Source organism: Sceloporus undulatus, chromosome 9, assembly GCF_019175285.1.
Source record: "Sceloporus undulatus isolate JIND9_A2432 ecotype Alabama chromosome 9, SceUnd_v1.1, whole genome shotgun sequence".
NCBI classification, from domain to species: Eukaryota; Metazoa; Chordata; class Lepidosauria; order Squamata; family Phrynosomatidae; genus Sceloporus; species Sceloporus undulatus.
This window is the reverse complement of record NC_056530.1, coordinates 25362800-25388653: the sequence shown is the minus strand read 5'-3', so window position 1 is coordinate 25388653 and position 25854 is coordinate 25362800. Positions and strand designations below refer to the sequence as shown.

Here is a 25854-nt window from a genome sequence, read left to right as displayed (position 1 = left end):
GGAAGGAAGGAAGGAAGGAAGGAAGGAAGGAAGGAAGGAAGGAAGGAAGGAAGGACTTTCAGCCCAGGAATGGGGGGATCTCCAAGGCTGCTGCCCCCTTATGACAGTCTCTCCCACATGGGAACCTTTCGCAGCCACCCATAATGTAAGCCCCACTGTGACCAAGAACATGCGCAGATCCTCTAAAAACCTGTGGCGGTCATACTGTTGATGAAGCTCTGTTCCTCGGGGGTCATGATGTTGGCCAGGTGTCCCCCGTGGAGGCGGCACTGGGTCTCGGCCTCCTCCCAGCTCCTCCGAGTGGAGAAGTGCTTGTAGCAGAAGCCCTGGAAGGCGTCCCAGCCGGACCGGCATTGCTCCAGCTCTGGATGGGGAAGGAGGGAAGGCGAGAGGAGCCAAAGAGGAAGCCAGGTTAGGGAGCTGTTTCATACAAGTGTTGTTTTATAGAGACAGCATGAGCAATGTGTGTGTGTGTGTGGAGGGGATTCTGTGCATTTTGAAAACTGAACATGGGCAGCTAGAGCCACATCCTCTCAGCACAATGTAAATATCCCCCTGTGGAGGCACACAACACCAGTACTATGCCACCTGAATGCAAAACAACAACATTGCATGTCAACGACAGGGTGCCATTGTGCAATTCTCAAGATCCAGTGCAGTGTGCAACCACATGTAACTGCAGTGCACAACTGCAAATGTCACCCAGTCTACAGCTGTAATGCACAGTGTTGCTATGTGCACAACTCCACCTCTGCTGTTGCTGTCCAAATAATGCTGTGTTAGTCCAAATAATTCACCCCACATGCCTAGGGCAACTTTGCCATGGTCACTGATCGAATGCCAACTATGGGGTGTCCATTAGGCACCCAAATGACACAGTTTGCCAGGCCAGGAGATTCCCAGTTTTGACAGGGACTCATTTTGGCAGGAATTAATGGACTCAGCCTGCAATTAAGCAATTCTGGGACCCACCCTTGACGATGTTCAGGGGGCTTCCAGAATTTCCTGCAAGTGTTTCTGCTGAGATGATTCTCCCAAATGCTGCTGTCAGTGGGAATGGCATGAAAACCAGGTTTGGTGCTTGACTGTATAAACCTTAGTACACTAATTGTGGCTGAGATCATATGTCAGGACTGAATAAATCTCAGTGTGAGGAGTTAGGTCTTACTTGTGCCACGCAGCCCTTGTAACGTTGTGCCACTGAACCAAGACACCCACCAGGTGACCAAATGCACATCCATGCACAGCTCCACTTCTGTGCCCTTGACATCAGCCAAAAAACGTCCCACTGAGTCCAGAGGAGAATTTACACATGTGCAGGGATGGGCAGGATTCTGGCCCACATGAGTTTTAATTCATCCACCCATTCATAAACCTACAGACATTTGCCCATGAGGAGCCCACCCATTCTGAGGAAGAACGCTTCCCGTTGGGCTGGTTGTCAGAATGGCACTTTCCACTGGCTCTGATGGCTAGGGGCTGGTGGGAGTTGTAGTCCAATTACACCTGGAGGGCTGAGGTTTGGTCCACCGCCCCATTTCAGGCGAGGCATATCTGGGCCACACAGGAGGAGAAGCCCTTTTTGAAATGGGGACAGTTCCTTGTAGTACTTCACAGGGCTTCCTGCAATAATCAGGAGCATCTCTTATTTGGTCAACCAAAATGCTCCTTGCGTGTGGCTAAGTCAGCCAAGCCTTCCCCCTCTCATGTGCGGCATACCCATCATCCACACCAGGAGGTTTTCCACAGCACTTCCACCTTTTGGACAGGTTTCACACACTCACCGATCTCACAGGCCTCCCCTGCATAACCTGGCAGACAAAGACAGGCGCTGCGCTCCTCTTCCTCCAGGCAAGTGCCTCCGTTGCGGCAGGGGTCCGGCATGCAGCCACCTGGAAACAGACACCGCCGGAATGAGAGCGAGGAGGGTCCCTGGGGTCAGTGGCGCTTGGGAAAGGCCCCGATCCTTCAGGAGGGGCACCCCTTTGACCCTTCAACACACCTTCAGTTCAGTCCAAGAAAGAGCTGGACAAGCTGGAAGGTGTTTGGAGGAAGGAGACCAAGATGGCCAAAGGTCTGGAAACCTCCAAGCCCTGTGAAGAACGGCTCAGGGACCTGCGGATGCTTAGCCTGGAGAAGGGAAGACTGGGAGCTGAGATGATATCTGAGGGGATGTTGGGGAGAAGATGCTGCTCCTGAAACTAGGAAAGGTTCCCAGACTCTAAGCCCAACACTCAAACCACAACAACACACTGCCTCTGGAAGAACAATTCAATTGCCATTGTTATGTGCTTCCTAGTTGGCTGACTTATGGCAACCTGCTTCTGGGGATTCCTTCAGAGGAGGCTTGCTGCCATGCCTTCCTCTGAAGCTGAGAGAGTGTGACTCACACAAGTCACCCAGTGGCTTTCAATGGCTGAGCAGGGAGTTGAACCCTGGTCTCCAGAGTCTGTGCCCAACATTCACACAGCTGCACCAAAGTGTTTCTTTCTGTGTGCTAGCAATGTACGTTCTTGGGGCTGCCAGTGCATTTTTATTATGTTTCCATAGGGAGCCAATCCCAATCCATCAACAAGTCCAGGAGCCCCTCAAACAGACACTTACAACTTGTGCGTTATCTTCTTTTCCTTCAGAAGGCACATTTATGAACTGACCTTGGCCAAACTTGATATTCCAAGTGCCTCCATCAAGTCTCACACACTGGGCAATTTCATGCCAAGTTCACGCCTGATCAGAAAACTTTTGGAGGGAGGTGGGATAAACTTCCTTGTTGTGTTGTGTGTTGTTGTGTGTACCTATCTGTCTGCCACCCCCTCCAGTCCTGGCTCTGCCCCGCTGACCAGCCCACCAAGGCCTTGGCCCCTTGCCCTCTTGCAAAACTGTTGTCTCCAATTTCCCTGGGTTATGAGGCAGTCTCCCTCCAAAAACCCACCTTCTCTCTGGTGCCTTTCCCCCATCCCCAAACCTGTCTCCTTCCATCCGCTCTTCCATGCCCCAGACCTTTGGGGGCTGACAGTGGGGCTGGAGGAGGTCTTTTTGGAGGGAGAGGATCCACATGGCTGGGGATGGCATGCCAGGGACGGTGCCCAGGCCTCGGTAGGGATGCCCAAGGGAGAGGAATGCCAGCAGCTGCTCCTTCCCAAGGAGGCTTGTGCTCCCAGGTTTTCTCCCTGCCCAGAAGAAGCCATTTCCTTCCAAGTGTGGATGATGCAAGCGGTCACAGGAAGAGGCCACATTACAGCGGCAGGAACAAGAAAGGCGTCCCACCAGCCCTTTCCATCCAGAACCACAAAGGCTCCCGCTGTGACAGGTTTTTCTGACTCTTTAAAGGTGCCAGAGGCTCCGCTGCCGCTTGTGTTCTCAGACAGGGATGCGTTCTTTTCTGGGAAATAGCTTCCTCTGTCTCTCTCCTTTTTAGTACGTTTCCCTCTTATTAAGGCTCCTCTGGCATGTTGGAAGGGAGCCAGGATGGTTTATGCATTGGACCAGGAGTCCGGCCAACCGGGGTTCAAAAGAAATCCCTGCCCAACCGTGGAAACCCTCTGGCTGCCCTTGGGCACCGTCCCTCTCTCTCAGCCTCCAAGGAAGACGAAAGGCCATCCTCCTCTCAATGGATCTGTCCAAGAAAACCTTGGGACAGGGCTGCCACATTGCAGACAGAATGGTGTGATGATTTGAGTGTTGGACTAGAACTCCTTTGATAGACTGGGGTTTGAATCCCTGCTCGACCACTGTTTCCCACCCATGTGATGTTTCTGGCGCATGGTCCACAACGGCCAGCTTTCCAAAAGCCATTGAGGTCTCTTAATATTCACTTGTCCAAAACTCATGACCGCTGACTCTAAAGCAGGGAAGAAGGCACCCCACAGTTCTCCAAGTCAACTGATACCCCCTGCATCCCCCACCAATAGCTGGGAATAGATCCAATCCTCGCTGGAGGGCTGCATGATGTTTTAAATCAAGGGGAGAGAGAGGTGGGTTTCCTCTGTGCTCCTCATTCAGTAGGATCAGGCAAGAGGACCCTGGCAGTGGTTTCTTGGGAGCTGTGGGGCAAGGAGGGTGACCCTCTCCCCGTGTCCATCTGTGGATGGTTCCCTCGCATGTGAGTGATGCCCCAGGGAAGCTCCATCATAAGGGTGGAGCCACATGCCCCGGAGCACCTACATAGAGGTCACAGGCACAAATGTGGGCCAGGACTCCTCTATCTTCAATGCATTCATTTCAGCAGGTGTTCCTTGTGGAAAGCAACTGCTCCAAGGTATAAGAGCCCTGTGCTGTAATTTCAGCCCCTTGCCCCTGTTTGTTTCCAAAGGCCCATGTCCCAGTCAGGGCCTCCCTTCTTCCTTGTCCTCCCCACGAGAAAACTCAGCTCCTGGGCTAAGAATAGTCTGACCTGCATCCTTGATGGGAACACGCCAGAGTCCTCTGAGCTGGTTTGGGAGACGAGGACATTGCTTTGAAGAACATGTCCTCTGCTGGTGATGGGGAGGGCTGTGGGATGCAAGGCCTTTCCATCCATCCATCTCTCTGTCTCCTGAGATGTGCCAGATTTGCCAACAAGGAACTCATTGGCTTTGCTTTGGGGCGGGTGGGGAGAGCTGTGGGGCGTCAGGAAGCGGGATTCCCTGGGCAGCTCTCCTGTATTTGGATTCCGCCGCAGCTTCGGATAGAAAGTGACAGCGTTTGGAAGAACTGCCAGTACTGGCATTTGGAGGTCTTCCTCTCCCGTGAGATGCACTTGGTGACTCAGGGCAGAATCGGGCCTCCCCCGGCCGCCCCCAGCCCCCTGTGCCCACAAAAGGGTCATTCAGGTGGGGGTCCCATATTGAGCTCAGAAGTTGAAAAACCCTCTGGATCTCCCCTGAGAAGAAATAACAGTTGAGTTTGGGTGATCCCCCCATTGCCTCTCCCCACACACACACACACGCACACACACATGCACATGCGCACGCATACACACACTTTGTTGTGCAAACTGAAGAGGAAGAAGGAACCTTTCAAGGGCAGCAGAGGGCATCCTGACCCCGAGCCAGAGCCAGAAGTGCCATGTTTGCATCCCACCCGGAGTGTTAGTCGGTTAGTGTGAGGACAAGGAAAGGCACACAGGAGGAGGAAGGAAAGGCAGGCGAGGCGAACACAGAGAGAGAAAGAGAGAGCGAGAGAGAGACAAGGGGTAGTAGAGGCATCCAGCCAGCTGCGTTTTCTTTAGAAAGCTGCTTTTTTGTTTGCTTAGTGAACTTCTCCTCCCTTTTTCTGCTGGCACCATGAGTCTCGGTGTGGCCAGCAGAGCCAGTCTCCTTCCCTGCTTGTTTTTCATGGAAACAGTCATTAAAACACTTCACAGAAGTAGGAGAGATTTAGAGAGAGCATGCACTCCATTGGAACAAGTGTCCCAGGGTCTCTTGGACAAAACAGTGTGCTTCTCTGGTTCCCAGTCCTTCCCCAGTCCAGGAGGAAGAGAGAGAAAGAAGGAGGACATGGAGGGAGGGGTTGGGGAAAGGTGGCTTCGGAAGGGGGCCCTGGCGGCGGCCGTTAGTCCGGGTTTAGTGGGTGAGATCAGCCAAAAAGGCGGCCAAGGCCATCAAGGCTGCACAGCCCAAAGGGTTACCTGAGATGTTTCCCCCGGCTCCCAGGCTGGCCCTCTCGGTGGGCAGGGCGGGCAGAGGGTGCGCGGTGGTCAAGGAGGGCGCTGTGAATGCCCTGCTCATAAAGGGCAAGCCAGGCAGGTCTCCTCCGTCATTATTGCCATCCTGCCCTTCTTGGCTGGTGGCTGGAACGGGGGTGGAGGAGGCACTTTCCCTGCCCTTGGCCAGTGGGCCACCTTGGCTGCTTCTCTCCGGCGTCTCAGTGGTCTCCTCCCCATCTTCCTCTTCCTCTTCCTCTTCCTCCTCCTCCTCAGGAGGGCTGGCACCAACCGGACGACCCAAATCAACCATGGCATCCCCAGAACCAGACGCAGAAGATCTGGTGGCATTGCCTGGCAAGAGCCACACGGTACCAATGTGGTCATGGCTCTCCTCCTTCAAGGTGCCAGCCACTGTGCTCAGGGCCTTGGGCAGTGGGGCAGCCCATGCCACTGTCATGGTCCCTGGCATGGCCGGCCCCAAAGGCACAGCACCGGAAGACTCCCCTTCTCTTGACTCACTGGCCTGGGGGGGGCCCTGGAGGGCTTGGCAGCCCCACAGCTAAGCTGCCCTCTGGGGCTGTGGCCACGTCGGGTGGCAAGGTCATCATCCATACTGAGGTGGGGGCAGTGGCGCTTGAGGCCTCCTCGCGCCACCCGCCATCCTCTTCATCTCCTCCATCCCCCTCAAGGTGACCGTGGCGGACGGAGGCATTCCTAGCCATCTGCTCCAGAGGAAGGATGACCTTTTGCTCGGCAGCCATGTCTGGAGGGGTTTCTTTGGAGTCATCCACATGGTCGCGATCCACCTCCCCTCCATGCTCCTCCTGAGAAAGTGGCAGGGCAGGATCCGCTGGGCCATGGACACCCCGGGGCCCATTCTCCTCCTCCTCCTGGTCTTCAGAGCTGCTGCTGCTGGCGGTGGTGCTGGGGGCCACTGTGGAGATTTCAGTCCCTTCTTGACCAGTCTGGAGTGCGAGGTCTGCCGCTGTGGTCTCCTCGGGAGTGACCTCTGGCGCTGCAGATGGATCATAGTCCTCCGCCTCTTCCTCTCTGCCTCCCTCTTGGATTTGGATGGGATGCATCATCCACTCCTCCTCCTCCTCTTCTGTGATGAAGGCTCCATTCTCCTCTTCCTCTGCAAAAGCCAAAGAGAATCATAAATGGGAGGGTTAAAGCCTCTTTCCAGGAGACTTCTCCTGTGCTAAACAGACACCTGTTGTTGTTGTTTTTCTTCACGGAATATTCTGCTTTCTTTGCAGACAATGCTGCTTTTCCCACAAAACAGCCATGCACACATTTTGCACAGAAGTCCCATGCTGCAACGATTATTGTCAGTCTGGGCTCCTCCTAGTCATGGCCTCCCAAAGAAGCATCTTTCTATATAGGATGTAGGTTTTTGGATTCATCATGACCTGAATTCTATCTTTAGTTCCGACAAAGGGAGTCCCATTGAATCCATGGGATTTACCGACTCCATGAGTCTACTCTGTTGAGCCCTAACTGCAAGATTCCAGGCAGACAAAGGCAGGCTAGGAATGCTGCCCCAATGACCCTCCCAGGCCACCCCCAACAGACAGACCCCCCCTTGCCCTTCTTCCCCACCTACCCATCTGCCTGTGTCCCTCTGTGCAGCCTCCTTGCCCTGTCTCCTCTCCCGGGGGGCTGAGATGGCACCTCCCGGGGCCTGCCTTGGGCTCTTCTTGGGGGGCCACAGCCTCCTCGGTTTCACTGCTCGGCTTTTCCTCAGGGAGGTCCTGGGAGAGGGGCACTGCGTAGATGGCCCCCCGGGACTCCTTTGCTGCTACATCCGCCACGTTGGCCTCCGCCCGAGGCAGCCACAGCTCTTCCATCCTCTCGGTGACGGTCACCACTTCCCGGCTGCCCTCGGCCTCGGAGGCCGGAGACTCGGGCAAAGGGTGGCTCTCTTCTGTGGGCAGAAAGAAAGGGGTGGTCATTATTGAATTTGGACCTCCTTTGGGGTAGAGGGGGGACCTTCAAGCACAGGGATGCCAGCCCTACACAAATGTGCATATATATATATATATATATATATATATATATATACATACACATTTCAGAACTTCTTTTTAATAAATTCACTTATGCAGGAAACCATGGGTTTCCAATGAGCTTCTGTAGAGAAAAGCAGCGTGTTTTTGCAGTGAGAAAAAGTAGGGAAGTTTTTAAAGTGCATTTTTCACAGAGAAAATTCTCTAAAGTGCAATAATGCTCAAAATTTCACCCAGAAGGGAAACAGTGCCACCATCTCAGCTTCTCTGGGCTGAGCTTGCCCCTTGTTTGGGCACAGATGGAGCAGGTGTTGGCCCCCAACGGAGGGGAAGCCGGGTCTTTACCTCGGAAGCAGAAGACGTCATATTTGCTCCGGGGATCAGGGAAGCCGGTCTGGTTACGGAAGAGGAAGAGGGTCTTGACCCCGGGCACGTTGCCCCCGCACTTCTCCCGGGGGGTGACGATGGGGTAGCGGGCACTGCCATCGGCCAGCCAGCCGGGGTTGCAGTGGTCCAGCCCTTCGTTCCACGCGGCGTAGAGCTGGCCTGTGGTGGCCATGGTGGCCCCAAGCGCCTCGCACTCGGCTCTGCCCTCAGCCCACGTAAACCTCTCTGGGGAACTGACCACAAAGAGCTCTCCTGCAACAAGCAGAGATGAAGTGTCAGGCGAAACATGGGCATTAGCTTAACACTCCCCTTAGATGGATTCCTGTGGACTATGGAGGGCAAAGGGAACCAAGCTACAGAGGAGTGACCCACTTGCCATCCTCATGGCTATGACAATGGTACAACCAGTCAAGTTTATGCTCCAGCTCCATTCTGCCAGCCTAAAACTTCCAGGCTGAAGGGAAGCCACCTAGCAGAGCCCACCAAATACCAGCGAGCCCTTCCCATGCCACTGGGCAGCTGCTCATATTTGACCAAGGTGACAAAAAGGACTCTAAAGACCATCTGCCAGGTCATGCCCTCTGCTCCATCTGGGCCGCGGCAGGAAGCGCTCCTTTCTCCCTCAGGCCACTCCACTCACCGTAGAGCTCCTCCACGTAGCAGTAGACGTCATACATGTCTTCGGGGTCCACCACGCCATAGTTCCGGACACCCGGGAAGCTCTCCATGTCCCCGTAGCAGGCTTCCCTCGGGGTCTGGATGGGGTACCTGTTGGGGCAGAGGGTACAAGGCATGGCTCTTTCTACCCACAGGAAGAGCCCAGGGGAGGTGAGACCAGAGGAGGTCCCATGTTGGGCTGGGTGGGTGGACTCTTCTCTGGCTGTTAGTCCAAACATTAAGCCTGGTCCCCTCCAGAAAAAAGAAGTTCAGATTCACCTTGGAAAGTTTCTTTTAAGCTCTAGAAGCCTATCTGGCTGCAGGTGTTTCCAGCAGAAGGAGACCAGGGACAGGGCTACCTTGGCCTCCCTGGGGAGGGAGGGAGTGAGGAGCAGCCACCAAGAAGGCCCCGGCATCTCCCCCATTCCCACCAAAGGAGCCTGTGGAGGCATTGGGACTGGAACAAAACTTGCTTTGGAAATCTAACTACATCCCTCCCTTCCAAAGTGTCCTATAGAAGCCCGTGGCTCTCTTGGGCTACCTGACGGTTTGGTCGGCGATCCACCCCGCATCACATTGCTCATAGCCACTCAGGTAGGCTGCATATAGCTGCTCAGGGATGGCAATCTCGGCCTCAATCCGGGCGCAGGCCTCCTGAGCCCCTGCAAAGGTGTAGGCGTACCGAGAGGAGCCTTCTCGGTAGAGGAACACCACCCCTGCCAGGCAGGAAGGGAAGGAAGAACATTAAGACATGCTTTGGTTCTGAAGATCTCAGGGGGCCCTCTCCAGAGTCTGAGCTTCAGACTAAAAGCAAAAGTGGATCCGCACCCACAGCCCACCTTGGAGCTGCAAAGCAGGAGGGGCTGGGTTTCACCCCTTCCCCACAGACCTGGCTCCATCACACACTCTGAAGGGGCTTTGGTAGTTTCAATGTTTGGCAAAGGAATTCATGGAAGATCCCCATAAACCCCCTTCAGCCTCCCGTCTCGTGCTACATCCAGATGGACAAGACCCTCTGGCCAGGTGCAAGGGGGTTACCTTTGACCTTCACCTCCAGCAGGTCATGGCCGTCCTCAATGCCATGCTGGACATCGCAGCGGTAGACGCCGGAGTCGTTGGAGCGCAGCTCGTTCAGGACCAGGGTGGCGTCCGTGGGGGAGTCCGGGTAGAAGGGGAGGGCCACCCGGTCTCGGTAGCCCTCACTCACTTTGACCTTCAGGCCGCGGGCCACAAGGATCTCTGCCTCCTGGCCCTCCGAGAGGAAGGTCCACTTCACCCGGGGCGCCCCCTGGATGGCATGGCGGCCCCCGGTCCCAGAGGTGGGCAGCGGGCGCAGGTAGGTGACGTAGCAGGGGAGGGTCAGGCTGCCTGCCAGCACCGCTCGGACAGGAGGCTGCCTGGGGATGGAGACCTGCAGGGCTTTGAGGTCGTCTGGAGGGAAGAAGCAAAGAAGGAGTCACTGATAGGGCTTCTGGGTACACAGCTGGGACTCTGGGTTCCTTTCCAGGCTCTCCGGGTGGATCTGCACTGGAGGCTTATGCCACTTCATTCCCCCATGGAACTAGTGTGGTTCCACCGCCTGTGAAATCCTGGCATTTGACAACTGGGTGAAGAATGGAGAGCTCTAGTAGAGCACCCCTGCACCACAATTCCCCAGGCTTCTCTAAGAGGGGAGGAACTGGGGATCAGATCAGGAAGGATGCCTTGGGAACTGTAGGAGAGAACAGGAGAACAGACACTAGAACTCTCTCTTGGGAACTAATGTGTTCCTTCTGAGGAAGAGCACAGAAATCTATGAAACAAATCAAGAGTCTAAAGAGGCACAAGACCCCTTCTCTTCCTCCTCCTCCTCCTCCTCTTCCTCACCCCACATTTCAATGTGATCCTGAAACAGACGAAGACAGACTCTCTCTTTGAGAAAATAACTCTCTTGCAGGAACTTTCACAGAAGAAGGCTGCCATCTGCTGACAGGCGCAAAATGGTGGCGCTTGAGCTGGAAAGCCAAGCTCTGCCATGTGCGGCCCATGAGCATCATCTCCACATCTGCCCTCGTGTTGAGGCTTTATTTGACCCACAGAAAAGATGTGCACAAATGCACGCTTGCTTCTGGAGTCTCCAGATCTTTCCATTAGGCAAGATGTGGGGAAAGGTGTGGGTGCCGAGGGGATTCAGGGTTATTCCTCCCCCTAAATATACACACTGACACAGATAGTGGATGCTTCTCCCCAAGCCTTCCAGTGCCTGTGGATAAAAGCAACCTTTTCCCTTTGCAAGACTGACATCCAGAGCTGCCCTTGTCCAGCCCACCCCCTCCCCACTGCCGGACGGCAGCCATGGAGCCTGGCGCAGGGTGAGACCGGCAGTCTCTGTGCCCCTGCCCTCACCCCCATCATTACCTGTGCTTTCCCTGGAGAAGTGGAAGCCCCCCGTGGGGGCAAACTGGGCCAGACTGGAGACGAGCACCAACATAATGGTGGAGGCCATTATGGCATCTGTTGGGGGAGAGATATTTAAAAAGAGTTAGAGGGGCAGCCGGTGGGGGCTCCTGGATCAAGGGGGGGGGGGAACGACAGTACGGTTGCTCCGAGTCTTAGTCCAAACGTGAAAGGAGCAGTCTAAGGTGCTGAACCTATTTCAGAGGAAGAAGAGCCCAGTTCTTCTTGGATGGAGCTTTGTTAAAGTTCAGGCTAAAGCCTGGAGCAGATTCGCCATCCCCCTGGCATGGGATGCTTTGGCATTTTAAAATGTCTTCATTTATTTAATACCATGCCTTTCTCTCAAACTCAAGGCAGCTCACAAGACAGGCTGAAACAAAAGCACAGATAAACAGTGTATTGTACCCGAGGCTACAATCCAAGAAGCAATCCCATCAAGAAACACTAATTTAATTCAGTTTAAAAGCACATAAAGCATAATAACGAAGAGACAGATACAGCCTCAACCATTAAAAGGTCCCTCTTCCATGCTCTGAGAGGGCCTGGCCACTCTCAAAATGTCAGAACCCGTCGGACCTTGGTCCGTAAGCGGCCCAAAGGCTGGCCTTGGTCCATCCAGGTCCCTCTGGGGCTCAGCTGCTCTCCAGGGAAGATCAAGAAGGAGGGCCTCTGCTGACCTTTCCCTGGGACCAGACGCCATTGTCTCTGCTCCATTTACTCTGAGAATTTATCTGTCTGCCTTCCCTCTCCCTTTGCCTTTGCCTTTTGCAAAACAGCCTTTCGTTTGGAGCTCTTGAAACCCAGGAGGGAAAGGAAGCCGGTGGGGAGGAGGGCCCAGGGCTCAGAAGAGTTGCCCTTTGGATGGGACTCCGCAAAGGTCCCAGCCAGCATGACTGCTGGGATTCTGGACACTTTCGTGGAAGACTTGTCCACAAAGGGAGAGGAAATGACCATCAGTGGATCACTCTCCAAGGAGTTCAGGCTTTTAGAGGGCAGAGAAATGCCCCAAAGTGGGGAAACCATGAAATGGAGGCCGTGAACCCCTTATTCCTCAGGATGGTGCCCCATGGAAGGGCACTGAAGGGAGAGATCTGGGATCTGGGAGGGCGATCTCTGCCTCCGGATGCCCTGCAAAAGAGGCCTGGCAGCTCTCTCAGCCGAGTTCAGCAAAAAGGAGACTCAGATGGAAACTCTGAGCAGAACAAATCCTCCTCAGGAAGACTGGCAGGCCAAGATTTCCCCTCTTTTGTGGCTGAAGGGAGCCTTTAATCACAGGCCTTGAGCAAAGCCTCCTTTGCTCAAAGGGGTCCATTCGCTCACCATTCCCACAGTGGCCTTTTCCTTTGCCCAGCTCAGCTGTGCCACGAGGGGCGAGGGAGAGAGTGGGCACCAATCCCTTCCTGCCATTAGTCACAGGGCTGAGCCTCTGCCAGCCCCGCTGCCCTCCAGGCCCTCCTTCTCCATGGATGCCAGGGAGAGACACTGACCCAAGACCCCCTTTCCTTCCCTGGGCCTTTGGAGATTTATTCTCTGGGAGAAAACAGGGGGAGGGCAGGGAAAGAGGGCTCCCTTTGTGCCAGGGCAAGGCATTCGGAGCACAGCTTGCCTGCCTCACCACAGCAGGGCCTTTTCTCCCTTAAAGCAGGAGGGGGAGAAGAAAGGAGAAGGCTTCCGCAGCTGCTTCTCAGGCCGCTCACGTTGCCCTGCCAGCCCCGCCGGTCCCTCTGGTCCAGAGCCAGGGCGCTTTCCTTGGCCTCCCAGGGCTTGAGCCATGGAAAGGGGGCCCTGGCAGCCTCCCTGGAGGAGGACTAGGCCCTGCTATACAGAGCCCTGGAGGGAGATTTGTAGTGAGTTGAGTCACTAGATCTCCGCCTGTGAGAGAAGTCTGAAGTGACAAAGCCCAGGGTGCCACTGGAGCATCCTAACTGGATGCTGTGAAACTTGGCACCCAACAGAGAGAGAGAGAGAGAGAGAGAGAAGTGCCTCTGCCTCAAGTCTTGAGCCTGGATTTCTTGGCACACAACACACACACACACACACACACACACACACAAGCCTATTGGAGGGGGGCTGTTTGTCCTCCTATTTCTATTTCTTTTCTTTTTAAAAACATTATTATGGTGGTACCTAGACTGTCAAAAAAAGTCGGGGTTTCTTGAAAGCTTGCACACATCGGTGAGCTAGGATTTGGTCAGTCCCCGAATGTGGGTTTTGCATTCATTCAATGGCTTTTAAAATGCTGCAAAATGCTGCATCAGCATTCAGAGAAGGAAGGGGGCATGCCTCTCTTCATGCTCCTTCCCTTTGCCTGTCGTTCACATGCACCTGTCCCATGCGCATAGACACATGCAGGAGCTGCATCCCAGGCTTCTGCAGCTGAGAAGTGAGTCAGCAGCATTGCGTCCACCTCTGGCAGCCGTCCAAGGAGCATTGCAAGCAGCATGTGTGCCTTTCTTCTGGGGGGAGCAGCATTGTGTCCCCTCCTCTTTTGGGGTGAGGGGGAAATAGGGCCATGGACACATTCAGTCACTTCTCCCAACATTTGGGGAGAAGAAAAGAGGGGCTAATTCTAATACCTTCCTCTACTTGCCTTTCATACCAAGGACAGATTTGCAAGCTCACCTCTCCAAATGTGAGACATTGCAGAGGACACCTCTGCCACTTGCCTCTTTGTTATGGCTTCATTTCCTCTGCAACAGCCCCTCATCGATTTAGAAGTCCACAAGATGGTCAGAATAATGATGCACTAGAAGAGAACATGACTGTCCTACAAACAAGATCAGGGGTTTAAAGCCAGTTGCTGCAGGTGTGAAAAGGTGTGCATGCTATGACCAAGACCAAGAGAGGCAGACAGGATGAGGCCCACATTCAGGCGAAAGAAAGGCATCTGACTGTCCCAGCACAGGCTTTGCTCTCCCCTGGATGCTGCCAAGGAGTTTGGGGATTGGCCATCAGGACGTAAGTAAAGCCTTCCTTTGCAAGTCTGATGGCTCTGAAGACATTGCATTGCTAGAAGGGAAATGTGCCATCCTCCTCCAGTCCTGAGCTCAGGGCCTTGAGGGAGGCAGAGAAATACCCCTCTGCCACCCCTCAAGTGTGCCACCGGTGCCCCCTTGCCATCCACTATGGCACTGGCAATCCCATGGGGCAGCCGGGATGGGGTTCAAGGGCCAGTCTCATGTGGGGAGCCCCTTTATGCGTTTGCAACTCAGTAAGAATGAACCAAGTGTTGTGCTGGGACAGGGATGTAGCCAAGGGGGGGGATCTGGGGGTCCGGACCCCCCCCCCTTCCATTAGAAAAATGAATGGTGTGTGCTGCTGCGCCGCCGCACTCAAGCCCCATTATAATGGTGGCACTTAGTCTGGACCCCCCCCTTCCTAAAATCCTAGCTACGTCCCTGGCTGGGATTTCATTTCTGAATAACGAGTGGGAGAGAATGTTATTGGTTAATAATAAGGTCAGTCTTTGGAAATGCTAATGAATTGAGTGTTAATTGGGAGATTTTATTCGCTTGTAATGAAATTTAAACACAAAAATACAAAATGAAAGAAATGACCTGTTTTATCTGTTTTGTATGTCGTTCCTTTTCAAATCTGTGGAGCTCCATCCAGTGCCACTAACTAAGGGGTACCTTGAGGGCAAGGTATGGGCCCTGAAAAGTGGGGCCTGGCATCAAAAAGGTTGCCCTTGTCTGATGTGAGGGAGGGCACCAGGGTCTGCTTCACTGCTGTGGGGGCAAAAGTGCCTTCGTGCCTCTTGGCTCCCAAAGCCCCCCCCCCCCAAAAAAGCACAGAGGATTCCTGCCCCTCCCTCCCTCGTGGGCCATGGGTTCAGGGCTCAGCCTCTCTCTGCTGGGTGAAGGATGGGGCCTGGAGGCCTTCCTTCACTGGGCCCCGTCTTTGTCTGGACTGTGGAGCAAGGAGAGAACCCCTGCCACAACTCAGAAGCAGCCTTCCAGCTGCGTCCCAGGGCCAGAGGCAAGAAGGCCAAGGAACTAGTCACAACGCCCAAATCCGGAAAGAAAGCCAGCCACAGAAGGGTCCCAGAAGCCCCCCTGTTTTGATAGGCAAGACGAGGGCAGGCTTCCTGAGATGGCAGACTGGTGGGAGAGCCATGGTCCAGCCCAGCTGGGGAGACCCCCTTCTGCCCCCAGCCCCTGCCCAGCCCATGCCTGCCCTGCCCTCCTTCCAGGCCAAGGACCCCCTCAAGAGCTCAAAGGGAAGCCCACAGCCTCCCCAACTCCTTGCCCTCAGCAGATGAGCAGCCCTTGGCAGAGGAGCCCCAGGGCAGCCTTCTGGGGTGGCAGCAGAGGCACAGTGGGGAGGAAGAAAGGTGGCCCCTCAAGGCATCCCTCGCCCAGGGCCCCAGGGAGCCAACAACTTCCCTGCCCCAAGGGCCACCTCCAGTGACCCACCTGCTTAACATGCAGGAACTCTCTCTGTGTGTGTCTCCTTGGGCCCAGCCAGTTCCTGACCTCCCAGAAGGCCATGGAGGCCCCTGGAGCCTGGTCCCCCAGCCCCAGAGCCCCCTTCTAGGCCCTTTGCCAGGCGCCCCCCTGCCCTCCCTCCGCTTCCTCTGGGATTTGCTCTCCCAAATGGAGCAAAGGCCACCACTTTCCAGGGGATAATGGGTGATGCTGTCTGGCAGCAAAGAGCTCTTCTTCTCCCGGTTCCCCAGAGCTCAAGTCAGTTCAAAGTGAAAGGACTGGGAGCCCCGGGTCAGGACTGGCCCAGCTGCCCTCTTCCATGGGACCCTGGCGAGGGCTTTCTGGGCTGCCCCTATGGAGACCCCTCGCCCCATGGAGAGGGCTTGCTGCCGGCTTCCCAGGGCCAGACTCCCCCCCCCCAAAAAAAACCCCAGGGGCCCAACTGAAGGAGGGGACTGTGTTCGGTTCCCAGCAGGAGTTGGCTGCAGGCTCCTGGTGCCTTCCTAGGGGCAGAAGGAGGGCAAATGGCATCTGGGACACGGCTGAAGCAGCCTTTGGCAGGGCTGGCCCGGGACTTACCTGGGAGCAAAGGCCTCTGCTGGACCTGGGTTCAAATCCTGCCTTGCCTGGGAAACTCAAAGGGACATGCAGGCTGAGCCCCATCCCCTGGTCTCCGGGCGAGGATGCCCCTCTTTGCCCCGTGGCTGCTGACTCTGGCCCCGGAGGAAAGGGGCCGCGCCAGGCAGGACCCCCAGCCCTGGGACTCCCCAGGAAGAAAGGAAGCAGACGGACCCCAGGAGACCCAGAGACCCTTTGCCAGAGGAGGAGGAAGAGGAGGCTCACCTGCCCCGGAAGGAAGAGGAGGAGGATGGAGCTCCGGAGGGGAAGACCCTGCAGCCAGGAGGAGAGGAACTTTCCCTTCCTGGGCGCCGCTGGCGCAGTCTGTGGGCAATGCAGCACCGAGGAGAGAAGGAAGGAGCCCCGGCCAAAAGCAGGAGGAGGAGGAGGAGGAAGGAGCCGGGAAGGTCCTCCCCTCCCTCCCTCCCTCCCTCCCCCCAAAGACAGCCAGAAAGCCATTGGGGGAGTGGGAGGAGGGTCCCTTGCCGGGAAAAGAAAGGACTGGCTCAATTCTCACTCAGGGTCAGGACCAGTCGGGGATCCTCCTCCTCCTCCTGATCCTCCCCATAGGAGCCCACTGGGCCCCGCAGGGTTTGCCCCCAAGGCCCAGGCAGAGAGAGGAGGGCTGGGGTACCCGGGGTCCATGCCCGGCCCTTGCTGGGAGGAGGGAGGCCCCTGGGGCCCAGAAGGAGAAGAGGAGGAAGAAGAAGAAGAAGAAGAAGAAGAAGAAGGGCCAAGAGTGGCCAGAGAGCCCTTTCCCTGCTCCCTCCCTCCAACCAGCCATGCCCATCCCTTGCCTCTGGTCAAGCAGGGGGCACCAGCAGGGCCCACAAGTCCCTGTCCGGAGGGTCCCACCGAGGGCAGGGAAGGCATGGAGCCTCCTGGCAAAGAGGCCAAGGGCCACCGCATCCTGGCACCCAGGGGCCACTCTGGAGTGGCCAAAGAGCCCTTGGTCCAGGAGCTCCTCTTTGGAGCTGGGAGGCCTGGGCCCCACGGGGGCCATATTGCCTCCCTTGGGGAGAAGGAGTGGGGCCGGGACCTGAGCTCTGCCACCTGGGCCCAGATCTTGAGCAGAGCCTCCTTCCCTCCAAGTGTCCCTGCGTGGCCCACAGAGACCCAGGGCCTCCTTGGTGGCTGCTCCCCTGGGGCAGGAAGGGCAGCAGCAGCAGCAGCAGCAGCTGTGGGGCTTTCTGGGGAAGGGGCCAAGGCGAGGGGCGTCGCTGGCTCCCTCCTTGCCCTCCTGGGAGACGGAGGCGGAGGGAGGGGCCTTTGGGTGGGGGTCTTGGTGGCTCCTCTCCCCAGTCCCCTCCTTTGTTGCCAAGGGCTGGCAGAGCAAGGGAAGGCTTTGAACTTCCCCATGCCCTTCCACTCCACTCCACTTTCTGGGAACACTTTCTGCGGCCAACTGCACTTTTCAAATGAGGAAAAGCAGGCCTGCCTTAGGCTGGACTTGCCAGCCCTCCCTCTCCAAATTAAGCTGCTCCTTGGAGCCGCTTTGAACATATTTCAGAGGTCTTTGTAGCCCTGAGGAGCCCAGCTTGCCTCTGGATGAATAACACCCAGGACTGGAAGGAAGTGGGGCTGGATGGGGGGGGAGAAAGAGGCTCCATTCGGCTCCTGCCAAATCCGGCCCTTGGCAGCCAATGCCAGGAGCAGTTCCGTGCCTTGCCTTGCCTTGCTGCCCGGAAAGCCAAGTGGGCCTTTCTCTGCAGCAGCCAAGACCCCCCCCCCCCCCCAACATGGCTACCTTCCATGCCACAGGAGCCATGGGCCGGATCCCACAGCCCCCACCTGGCATTATTGCTGGTGCGTAAAATGGGGAGCCTGGCAACAAGACAGAGAAGGCTTGGCTGTTGCTGTTGCTTGCCTTGAATCCATCTCAGAGTTATGCCAGCCCTGTCAGGAGGCTTTCAATGGCAGGACTCGCTCAAAGGTGGTTTGCTGAGAGAGTGTGACTTGCCCACAGCCAGCCAGGGATTTCCAGGGATGAGCAGAGGCTTGAACCCAGGCCCCCAGTTCAACACAGTCCCCACAAGGCCATGCAGACTTTCCATGTGAGCGTCTGTGTGAATGGCTGGGGACAAGCAAAGCCTCCTGGGAAACGTGGCCCCACTTGGAGAGCTGGGGGAGATGGTTATGCCATCCCTCCCCAAAGGGGTCTTCCAGGCCTCTCCCCAAAATGGTCCTCCAGCAGAACCCCTTCTCCAAAAGCAAGGCAGAGCTGGGCACCAATCCCTTTGACTCTCAGCCTGGCCTCATCTGACCCCCGTCTCTCTCTCTCTCTCTCTCTTCCTTGAAGGGTGACTTAATGCTTCTCTCAGACGTGTTCCCAGATCTTTCCAGTTCCACAAAGTCCCTCTTGGCATCCACTGCCCTCCTGCCCAGCAGCCTCAGGAACCCATCCAGGCCAGGAAGAGGGCCAGGCAAGCTGCCCCTGGCCCTGGCCCTGAGCCCTGCCCTTTGTCGGCGGGTCTTTGGGGGGGGGGGGGTTGTGTGTGTTGTGTGTGTGTCTCAATGCAGACCCATTCTAGGGAGGGAGGTCCCTCCACCGCAGGTCAGCAAAGGCCAGCGCACACTCTGCGCATTAGTTTGGGGTTTAGTCTAAACTCTAAGGGTACTAGCTAATGTGCAGAACCCTAATCTTCCCCAGTTGGTTTCAGCACTTTGGAGAGAGCCTCTGAAGTCCAGACTTGAAAGCAGTTGCTGTTCTTCTTTGCTGCCAAGTTGACCCTCAGGCCCCTTGGTCCTCTGTGTTTGCACTCAGGCCTTGCAGGCCCAGGGCAGCCTTTGGAGCCCCTCCGCCTGCAGAGCGGTCCCCCTCTTGTCCTGCTTTGCCAGGCATTACCCTCCCTCCCAGTGGTCACTCCGTCTTGGGATGTGGCCAAAGTGCAACAACCTCAGCTTGGTCATCTTGACTTCCAGGGAGAGCTCAGGCCTCATTTGCTCCAGGATCCATTTATGAGCCTTTTTCGCCATCCATGCTGTCCATAGATCTCTCCTCCATCGTCACTTAACAAATGAGTTTACTTTCTTCCTTCACTGTCCAGCTTTCACAGCCATGCACAGAAATGGGAAATATGGCAGCCCCAATGATTCAGGCCTCAAATACACTTTAACAGACCAGCATCTCTGAAGGGCCTTTCAAGTTCCTACTAAAACCCAGAAGGGATCCACCCTCTTCACCTCCCACCGTCATTGGGGCCACTGCTTGTTATTGCAGCAAATCTCCCCAAAAGCCACAGAGTCAGGATTAAAGAGGGGACTGACTACCCCAAAACACACAGAGAGAATCCCTTTGACAGCCTGCTTGCTGGTTTCCTGGCTCAAGAGTCCATTACACCAATAAAGAACTTCATTCTTGTTACTTATTTCTCTTCCCCAGTGACTTCATTACATCCTAGTTAAGCCGCCCCAAAACTAGTTCTGGGCAAACCTCCCAGACTCCCCAAAGTCCAGAGAGAGGCCGAACCCATGAGCCCCAAAGGTATCCAGAAGGAGAAGGACTGAGATGCATAGCCCCACGTGGGCCATGGCTCCCTCCTCCTCCTTCCCCCAAAGGCCCGCAGGGACCGGGGCGGCTTCAGCCCGGAAGCTCCTCCTGGCCTCCTCTCCTTCCCAGGCCCTTCCCAGGCCCTCCTTGCCAGCCTGGTCTGGAGGACAGGGCCCATGTTCCACCGCACATGAGCTCATCCACAGGACCCACGGCTGTGCTTGCGGCAAGACGCCCGAGGCAGGAAAAGGAGAGTGAAGAAGGGCCAGGCAGGAGACCTGCAAGCTCAGCAAGGAACCCTGGAAACCACAATTAAGACCAAATGCTCTTTGCTCAGCTGGCTGGTATCTGGGCCGCTGGCTCCGGGCCGCAGAAAGAGGGGGAGGCTGTGCTAGCACTGTGCGTACGTGAGAGAGACTGTGTGCAACACACATGTGTGTCTGTGGGGGGAGGCGCACCCTGCCCCCCCCCCCCCCCCCCCCCCGGGGGGTCTCTCAGCCCCGTCTCTGGAAGAGGGTCAGATCAGACAGATTTCTGCAAGAGAAACTACCAATGGCTGCCTGGGAACTCGGGGGCTGTGGGTTTTCTGAGTGGCCCCTGGGCTAGAGGCTTCCTCTGGGCCCCTGTTCCAGCCTCAGGGCTCCTCAGACCTTGCAGGCTGCAAATGCTGAGGAGTCCTGACCACTCTACCATGCTACCTCTCTCCAAACCACCGGGTTCTGTTGGGATGAACCCAGGTGAGCTTGGCCCTCTGAGCAAGAGCAGCCAAAGGCCCTCCATCGCCAGTCAGGCAGACCAGAGGTCATTTCCATCCCCTCCTCCATCAGTCCCTCCATTTGCTCTTTGCTCTTAATCAGAAGAGCAGGGACCAGGGTTCGGGAAGTGGTGCCTGTGTTCTATGGACCAGAACAAAAGCCAAGGAGAGGCAAGGGGAGCTCAATGGCCGCTGGGAGGAGGAAGAGGGCAGACCAGAGCAGGTCATGGCCCCCTGCGGTTGCTGCTGCTGCTACAGCTGCTATGCCTCCTTCAGGGCCAGCTATGGGTCCTCTGGTGACCCCAGACAGACCTCCTCAGATGGGCACCACTGCCACAATTAACGCAAGAAGTCAGTCTCTTCCATGAACAAAACCCATATCTCAGTTGTGGTCTGTTGTGCCCCGTTGTCTGACTTTTGTCCCTTGGTTGGAAATCCTCAGAGCAAGGCCTGTCTCCCTTCCATCTGTGGAGGGCTGAAGGGAATGAATGGGAGCCCTTGCAGACCATCCTCCCCCCACACTCATCCCTTCCTCCAAAGAGCTAGACAGGGAAAGGAGATGCGACCCACGGCACGTCTGAGCCTCCCCCCACAACCCTGGAAGGTCCCCCCTCTGGGCAGCCGCAACATCTCCATGGCCCTTTCATGGCTCCAGGCCAAGTGGCTCTAGGGCTTTGGGGCAGCCTCTGGGTCCTCCTCCAAGGGAGCTTTACAGCCCCACTTCCCAACCCATCGCTCCAGCCTGCCTCCTGTGCCATCCTTCCTGGTGCCAACCCTGCAGGTGGCTGTTTGGGTGCCCCAGTGCCCAGAGGTCAATGGGGCTTTCACTGGGCACTGAAAGGAAGGACTGAGGCTGGTGGGGGCTGCCTTGGGCAGAGGCATGGCTGGGTGGGAGGGAGCGGGCTCTGCCTTTGAAAGCGGATCCTGCTTAGCGCCACGTAGCACCAGCCAGACAGAGATTTCTGCCACCAAAGCCAAGGCACCAGCACCCATCCGACATCTCTCTCTCTCTCTCTCTGCAGAGGGCTGGGAAATGCTGGTTCCCTGGTGTTCCCTTTAGCCACAGCAGACACCGGTGTGCAATTGTTCCTCCAGGGACCCAGGCAGACCTTCATGACTAGCCAGGGAGCTCAAGGGGGTGTGCATGGCTCTCCTCCCTCCATTTATCCTCCCTACAGCCCTGTGAGGTAGGTCTGGCTGAGAGTGACCGGTCACCCATTGAGTTTTCTGGCTTAACATAAACTTGCATGCTGGCCTCTCCATTCCCCACTGGCTCCCTGGAGGCTTCGGTCTCCCCGAACCCCTCTCCCCCTTCCCAGGTCGGATGTGTGGCCCCTGGACAGAAGGGACCCTTCTCAAGAGAGCAGTCGGTGGTGGTGGGATCTGGGTTTATTGGCGCAGCAACATTCGGGGTCACCAGTGGCCTTTCTCTCCCGGAGCGTGCCTCTGTCTCCACAACCTTCCCACCCCAAGAGCCTCAGCCCCTGCCTGAACCCTTCCTCCTCCTCCTGAACGTCACCTGGAGGACATTCCCTGGAAGGAGCAGCCTCCCTGGGAGTCATCCCCAGAGGAAATGCCAGCAAGGCCCCCCTGCTTTCCTGGGGATGTAGGTCTCGTTTTCACCATGGAAGAACAGAAGAATCCCCGTTTCCCCACCACTACCATGAGGCAGGACTGACAGTTTACTCTTTCCTTTCACACTGTAGGGCTTCTTCTTCTTCTTTTTCTTATTCTTTTGCAATAACTTCATTTATGCCAAAACATGAAACAAAAACTAAACGCAGCCACCCTGCCCTTCATATTTGATATGAATGCACACATTAGAGAATAGTTGGAAAGTGTGTTTCTCAACTTTGGGGAAACTTTACATGGAGAACCTGGAGCCTGGACTGATGAGAGTCTTCACGTTTTGGGTCGTACTCTGCCTAAAATCCGCACATGGTTTTTCTGTCTAGCCACTTGCAGCAATGGATCCCATCCGCCGCATGTGCATCATGTGCCACAGGTTTCCCCATAAGACCCTGAAGGAGGAGTCGCACATCCGTTCTTTGAAATAAATTAAACATTGCATTTCCATCCAACATGGAGACCTGAAGTGTGGCAAAAAGGAACTCCATTGCAGACTTCGGGGCAGGTCTTCTTTCCCTGACCTTGCGGTGTGCATGTGGTCGTTCTCCAGAGATGGCACCCCAGAAGATCATGGCCCCATAGAAACAGACCCTTCCTCCAACCCTGCTGCCATGATGTCCGTGTTTCTGGTGCTGCTGACAGACAAGGAACGGCTGGGGGCAGCCATGGCACCGCAATGAGCCTGGCCCTGCTCCTGTCCTTGAGGCATCAAGCGGGTCCAGGTGGTTCTTTGCCCTCCCCAGGCTCCTGACCGAGAGGCTGGACTGGCGGAGCTGGGGAGCTGGCTGGGCGGCTGAGGGTCAGGCTGTAGACGCCGGCCATGAAGGTCTGCCAGCCCCTCCGGAGGACATGGCTCACCTGCTGAGGAGAGGAACACACAGCGTCAGACTGGGGAGGAGGGTGGGGTGGGGTGGGGCATTCGCCTTCCCCTTCCCGCATGGATTTCTTTATGGCTTTGGGGGAAACATTGCTGGCTTTGGGCTTCCTGCATAGCTGGGAAGGGAGCTGGGCTGGGTCTTTTGGGGTCCCATTTAGCCTGCCCTTCCCTGTTCCCCTAAACTTTTTTCTCCATCTGAAGCAACTGTTTTGGTATGGAAACACCCCTGAAAGGATGCGGTTTTGGCCAAAAGGCTATTGTAGGCCCACACAAAAAAGCAGCCCACTCCCTGCTCCGCAGCCCAGCAGTACAGTAGTTGAAAAGGGAGTGGCAATAATTTCTAGTCCTTCAGAAAGTTACTTCCAGTTATCACTAAAGGAGAGACCCTAACCCTAAAGGTCCAGAGGTCTCAAATCCGGCTAGCAATCCCTGGTGCGCAGCAAAGGTTCCCTCCAGGCCACACTGCGCTTCCTTGCCAATTCCTGGCATGCCAAGTCAACTGACCTTCTGGCTCCTTGGCCACCCTGACCCTGGGGCCCCAGTCCCTTCTTTCCTCCTCCTCTTCTCACCTTCTTGCGCTTCCTCATCCTGCTGCCTGTCTGGTCGTGCATCTCCCCAAGGAGCATCTGCCCGTCGTCCCCTGTGCCCAAGGGCTGGGCAGTGCCCACCATGGCTGCTTCTCCTGTCCCACCCGGGGCTGCTGGTTCTCCTTCTTCCTCCGCTGCTGCTCCTTGCCTGGCCTTCTGCCTCCCCCGCAGGCTCTCACCCCTCCTGCTCCTGCCCCTCTTGCCCTGGCCTCCTCCTCCTCCTCGGCCTGGGGAGGTCCTCTGCCGGGAGCCTTCCTCCTCTCTGGCCCCCCAGGTGGGCTCAGGCTCCTCCAGGGGGCCGTAGGGGCCGATGGCCCTGGAGGAGCCAGAGGCCTGCAGGAGGCTGAGAGTCTTTGGCCCCCGCAAGGAGGACCAGGCCCTCCGGAGCCTCCTCTGGTTGGTCATGGCCAGGCAGAAGGGACCGGAGGGGCCTGGCGCAAGAGCGGCTCTGCCGGCTGCCTCCCTCTTCCTTCCTTCCTTCCCCTTTTTAGAGGGTGATTCACCTTCAGGTGACAAAGAGGAGGAGGAAGGGCAGGGAGCGTCCCAACATAAGGGCCCCGAACCTCCCTCTGGACTTTCCTCCTTGCAAGTGGATCCCTTATCTGATGCTGAGCCAACACTACAGAGAGAGAGAGGGAGAGAGAGAGCAAAGGTCAGAAAGGCCCCCTCCTCACAGGTGAGCCTCCACCTCACAGGGCAAAGGGCAAAGGACAAAGAGAAGGCTTGCTGATGCCAACACTGCCCTCAAGGAGCAAGGAAGAGACGGACTCTGGGCCAGGAAAGGTGGCTAAAGTGGTGCACTTTGAATCAAAGTCACAGGGAAGCACCGGGGGACCCTTTGGGGAAGTGCTCCATGGGTGCGAGTGCGAGGGCACATGTGTCCTAGGGACTCAGCTGGGCAGAGACACGCACCGCTGGCAGCAGTACCCTTCATGGCTGGCTCCTCTGCCCAGCCACCATGCCATCCTGGGATGTGTCTCTCCTTGGAAGGACGGATCTGCCCCTGCCCCCCCCCCCCCGCAGCCAACATCCAGCCATATTCCTTGGCTTCTTCTGAGTCTCGCTGGACGCCTGGAGGAGCCCTGAGAGAAGGGCAACGGAAGAAGGACCACCATCCTTTGGCCTCTTGGTGCTGGGCCTGAGCCAGAGAGGGCCTTTGCTCCACGCATGGCCAGAGAGAGACTGGAGGAAGGAGAAGAGAGGCCCAGAGGAGGAGGAGGAGGCTTTTCCGCTCCGGTCCCCAGCCGTCCAAGCCCCCTTTGTCCTTTCCTTTGGGAGCCATCCAGCCTTTGCTCCCCAGCCCAGCCTCTCACAGAAGCAGCCACTCTTCTGTGGGCCTTGATGTGTCTCTGCCAGCCCCACAAAGAGGGCAGATGCCAGACCAGGAGGGCTCTCTGGGGGCCAGCAGGGACTTCGGGGCCATTCTCCCTTGCTATGGGGGCCCAGGGCAACACTGGGGGCTTCACAGCCGGACGCCAGCAGGTCTGGCCCCGGTCTCTGCTTGGTGCAAGGAAGGGCCACGCTGGGTCCACGTTGTGCCCCACTCCCTCCTTTTGGGGGGCCCCTGGCCCCTCTGCTGCTGCTGCTGCTGCACTTGATGCACCGTTTTCCCTTTGAAGGGAGCCAATGAGGCCTCTGTCTTCAAGGGCAGCCATGCCCCTGAAATGCGCTCCTGCCCCGAAGCACAGGCCCCACTCCACCCCCCGAGACAAGGGGGCCCTTGGGGCAGACCCTCGGGGCGCGGGGCTCTGGCTCCCTCTGGCGGCCGCCGCGGGGATCCCTCACTCTGCCCTTTTCTCTGCGGATTGAGCCTTTAAAGCGCCGGGCTCTGGCGCCCTCTGGTGGCCGCGAGCGGGATTCCCTCTCTCTCGCTCTCTCTCTCTCTGGCTCAGAACTCCGGCGCCCTCTAGTGGCCACTGCCAGCAACAGCCGCAGGTGAGTCAGGGGCGGGGACACGCTCGGCGTCTTCCTCGTCGACTCAGTAGGAGGCTGAGGGCGTGAGGGCCGGCGGAGCCAATGGGAAGGCGGAGAGGATAGGCTGGCGTGGCGCGCGGCCAATGGAAACGCGGGGAGGCGGGAGGCGAGAGCGGGCGGCCAATGGGAAGCGGCGCAGGGCGCGAAGGCGCGACGCTTGAAAGGCGCGGTTGAGTGACAGGAGGGAGAGGGGGCGGGGCATCCGGAGGCGGGTCAGGTAGGCGTCTCCGGCGCCGGCCAATGAGGAGAGCGGGCCTGGGGCGCGCGGCCAATAGCGGCGGAGTGGGCGGGGCCTAGTCCGGGCGGAGGAGGAAGCGGACGCAGGAAGAGGCGGCGGCAGCAGGAGCGGCTTCCCTGGCTGCCTCTCCGCCGCGAGAACCGGA

At 56.9% G+C, this 25854-nt stretch overlaps 2 protein-coding genes across 2 annotated transcripts in view; both read right to left on the bottom strand.

The window, feature by feature from the left end:
* Positions 1 to 16521, bottom strand: part of BCAN (brevican) — an 18878-nt gene extending 2357 nt beyond the window's left edge. The window contains 11 exon segments of the mRNA XM_042441080.1: positions 206 to 364; positions 1785 to 1892; positions 5609 to 6136; positions 6138 to 6761; positions 7233 to 7553; positions 7981 to 8274; positions 8663 to 8790; positions 9221 to 9395; positions 9718 to 10110; positions 11077 to 11172; positions 16386 to 16521. Of these exon segments, the coding sequence (XP_042297014.1) occupies positions 206 to 364; positions 1785 to 1892; positions 5609 to 6136; positions 6138 to 6761; positions 7233 to 7553; positions 7981 to 8274; positions 8663 to 8790; positions 9221 to 9395; positions 9718 to 10110; positions 11077 to 11164 (2818 nt within the window). The 5' untranslated portion in view covers positions 11165 to 11172; positions 16386 to 16521.
* A 5283-nt stretch (positions 16522 to 21804) lies between these two features.
* On the bottom strand, positions 21805 to 23902 carry C9H11orf86 (chromosome 9 C11orf86 homolog). The gene is made up of 2 exons (XM_042439918.1): positions 23480 to 23902; positions 21805 to 22894 (listed from the first exon to the last, which is right to left on the bottom strand). Exons 1-2 carry the CDS (start codon positions 23900 to 23902, stop codon positions 22742 to 22744), a joined length of 576 nt encoding a protein of 191 aa, XP_042295852.1. The 3' UTR covers positions 21805 to 22741.
* Positions 23903 to 25854: the final 1952 nt, after the last annotated feature.

Bases quoted from the DNA above. Each gene is read 5' to 3' on its own strand.
- C9H11orf86 (XM_042439918.1), bottom strand. From the start codon at position 23,902: ATGACCAACCAGAGGAGGCTCCGGAGGGCCTGGTCCTCCTTGCGGGGG. The intron at 22,895-23,479 runs GTGAGAAGAGGA...TCCTCTCCTCAG, and splicing joins GGATGAGGAAGCGCAAGAAG to CAGGTGAGCCATGTCCTCCG.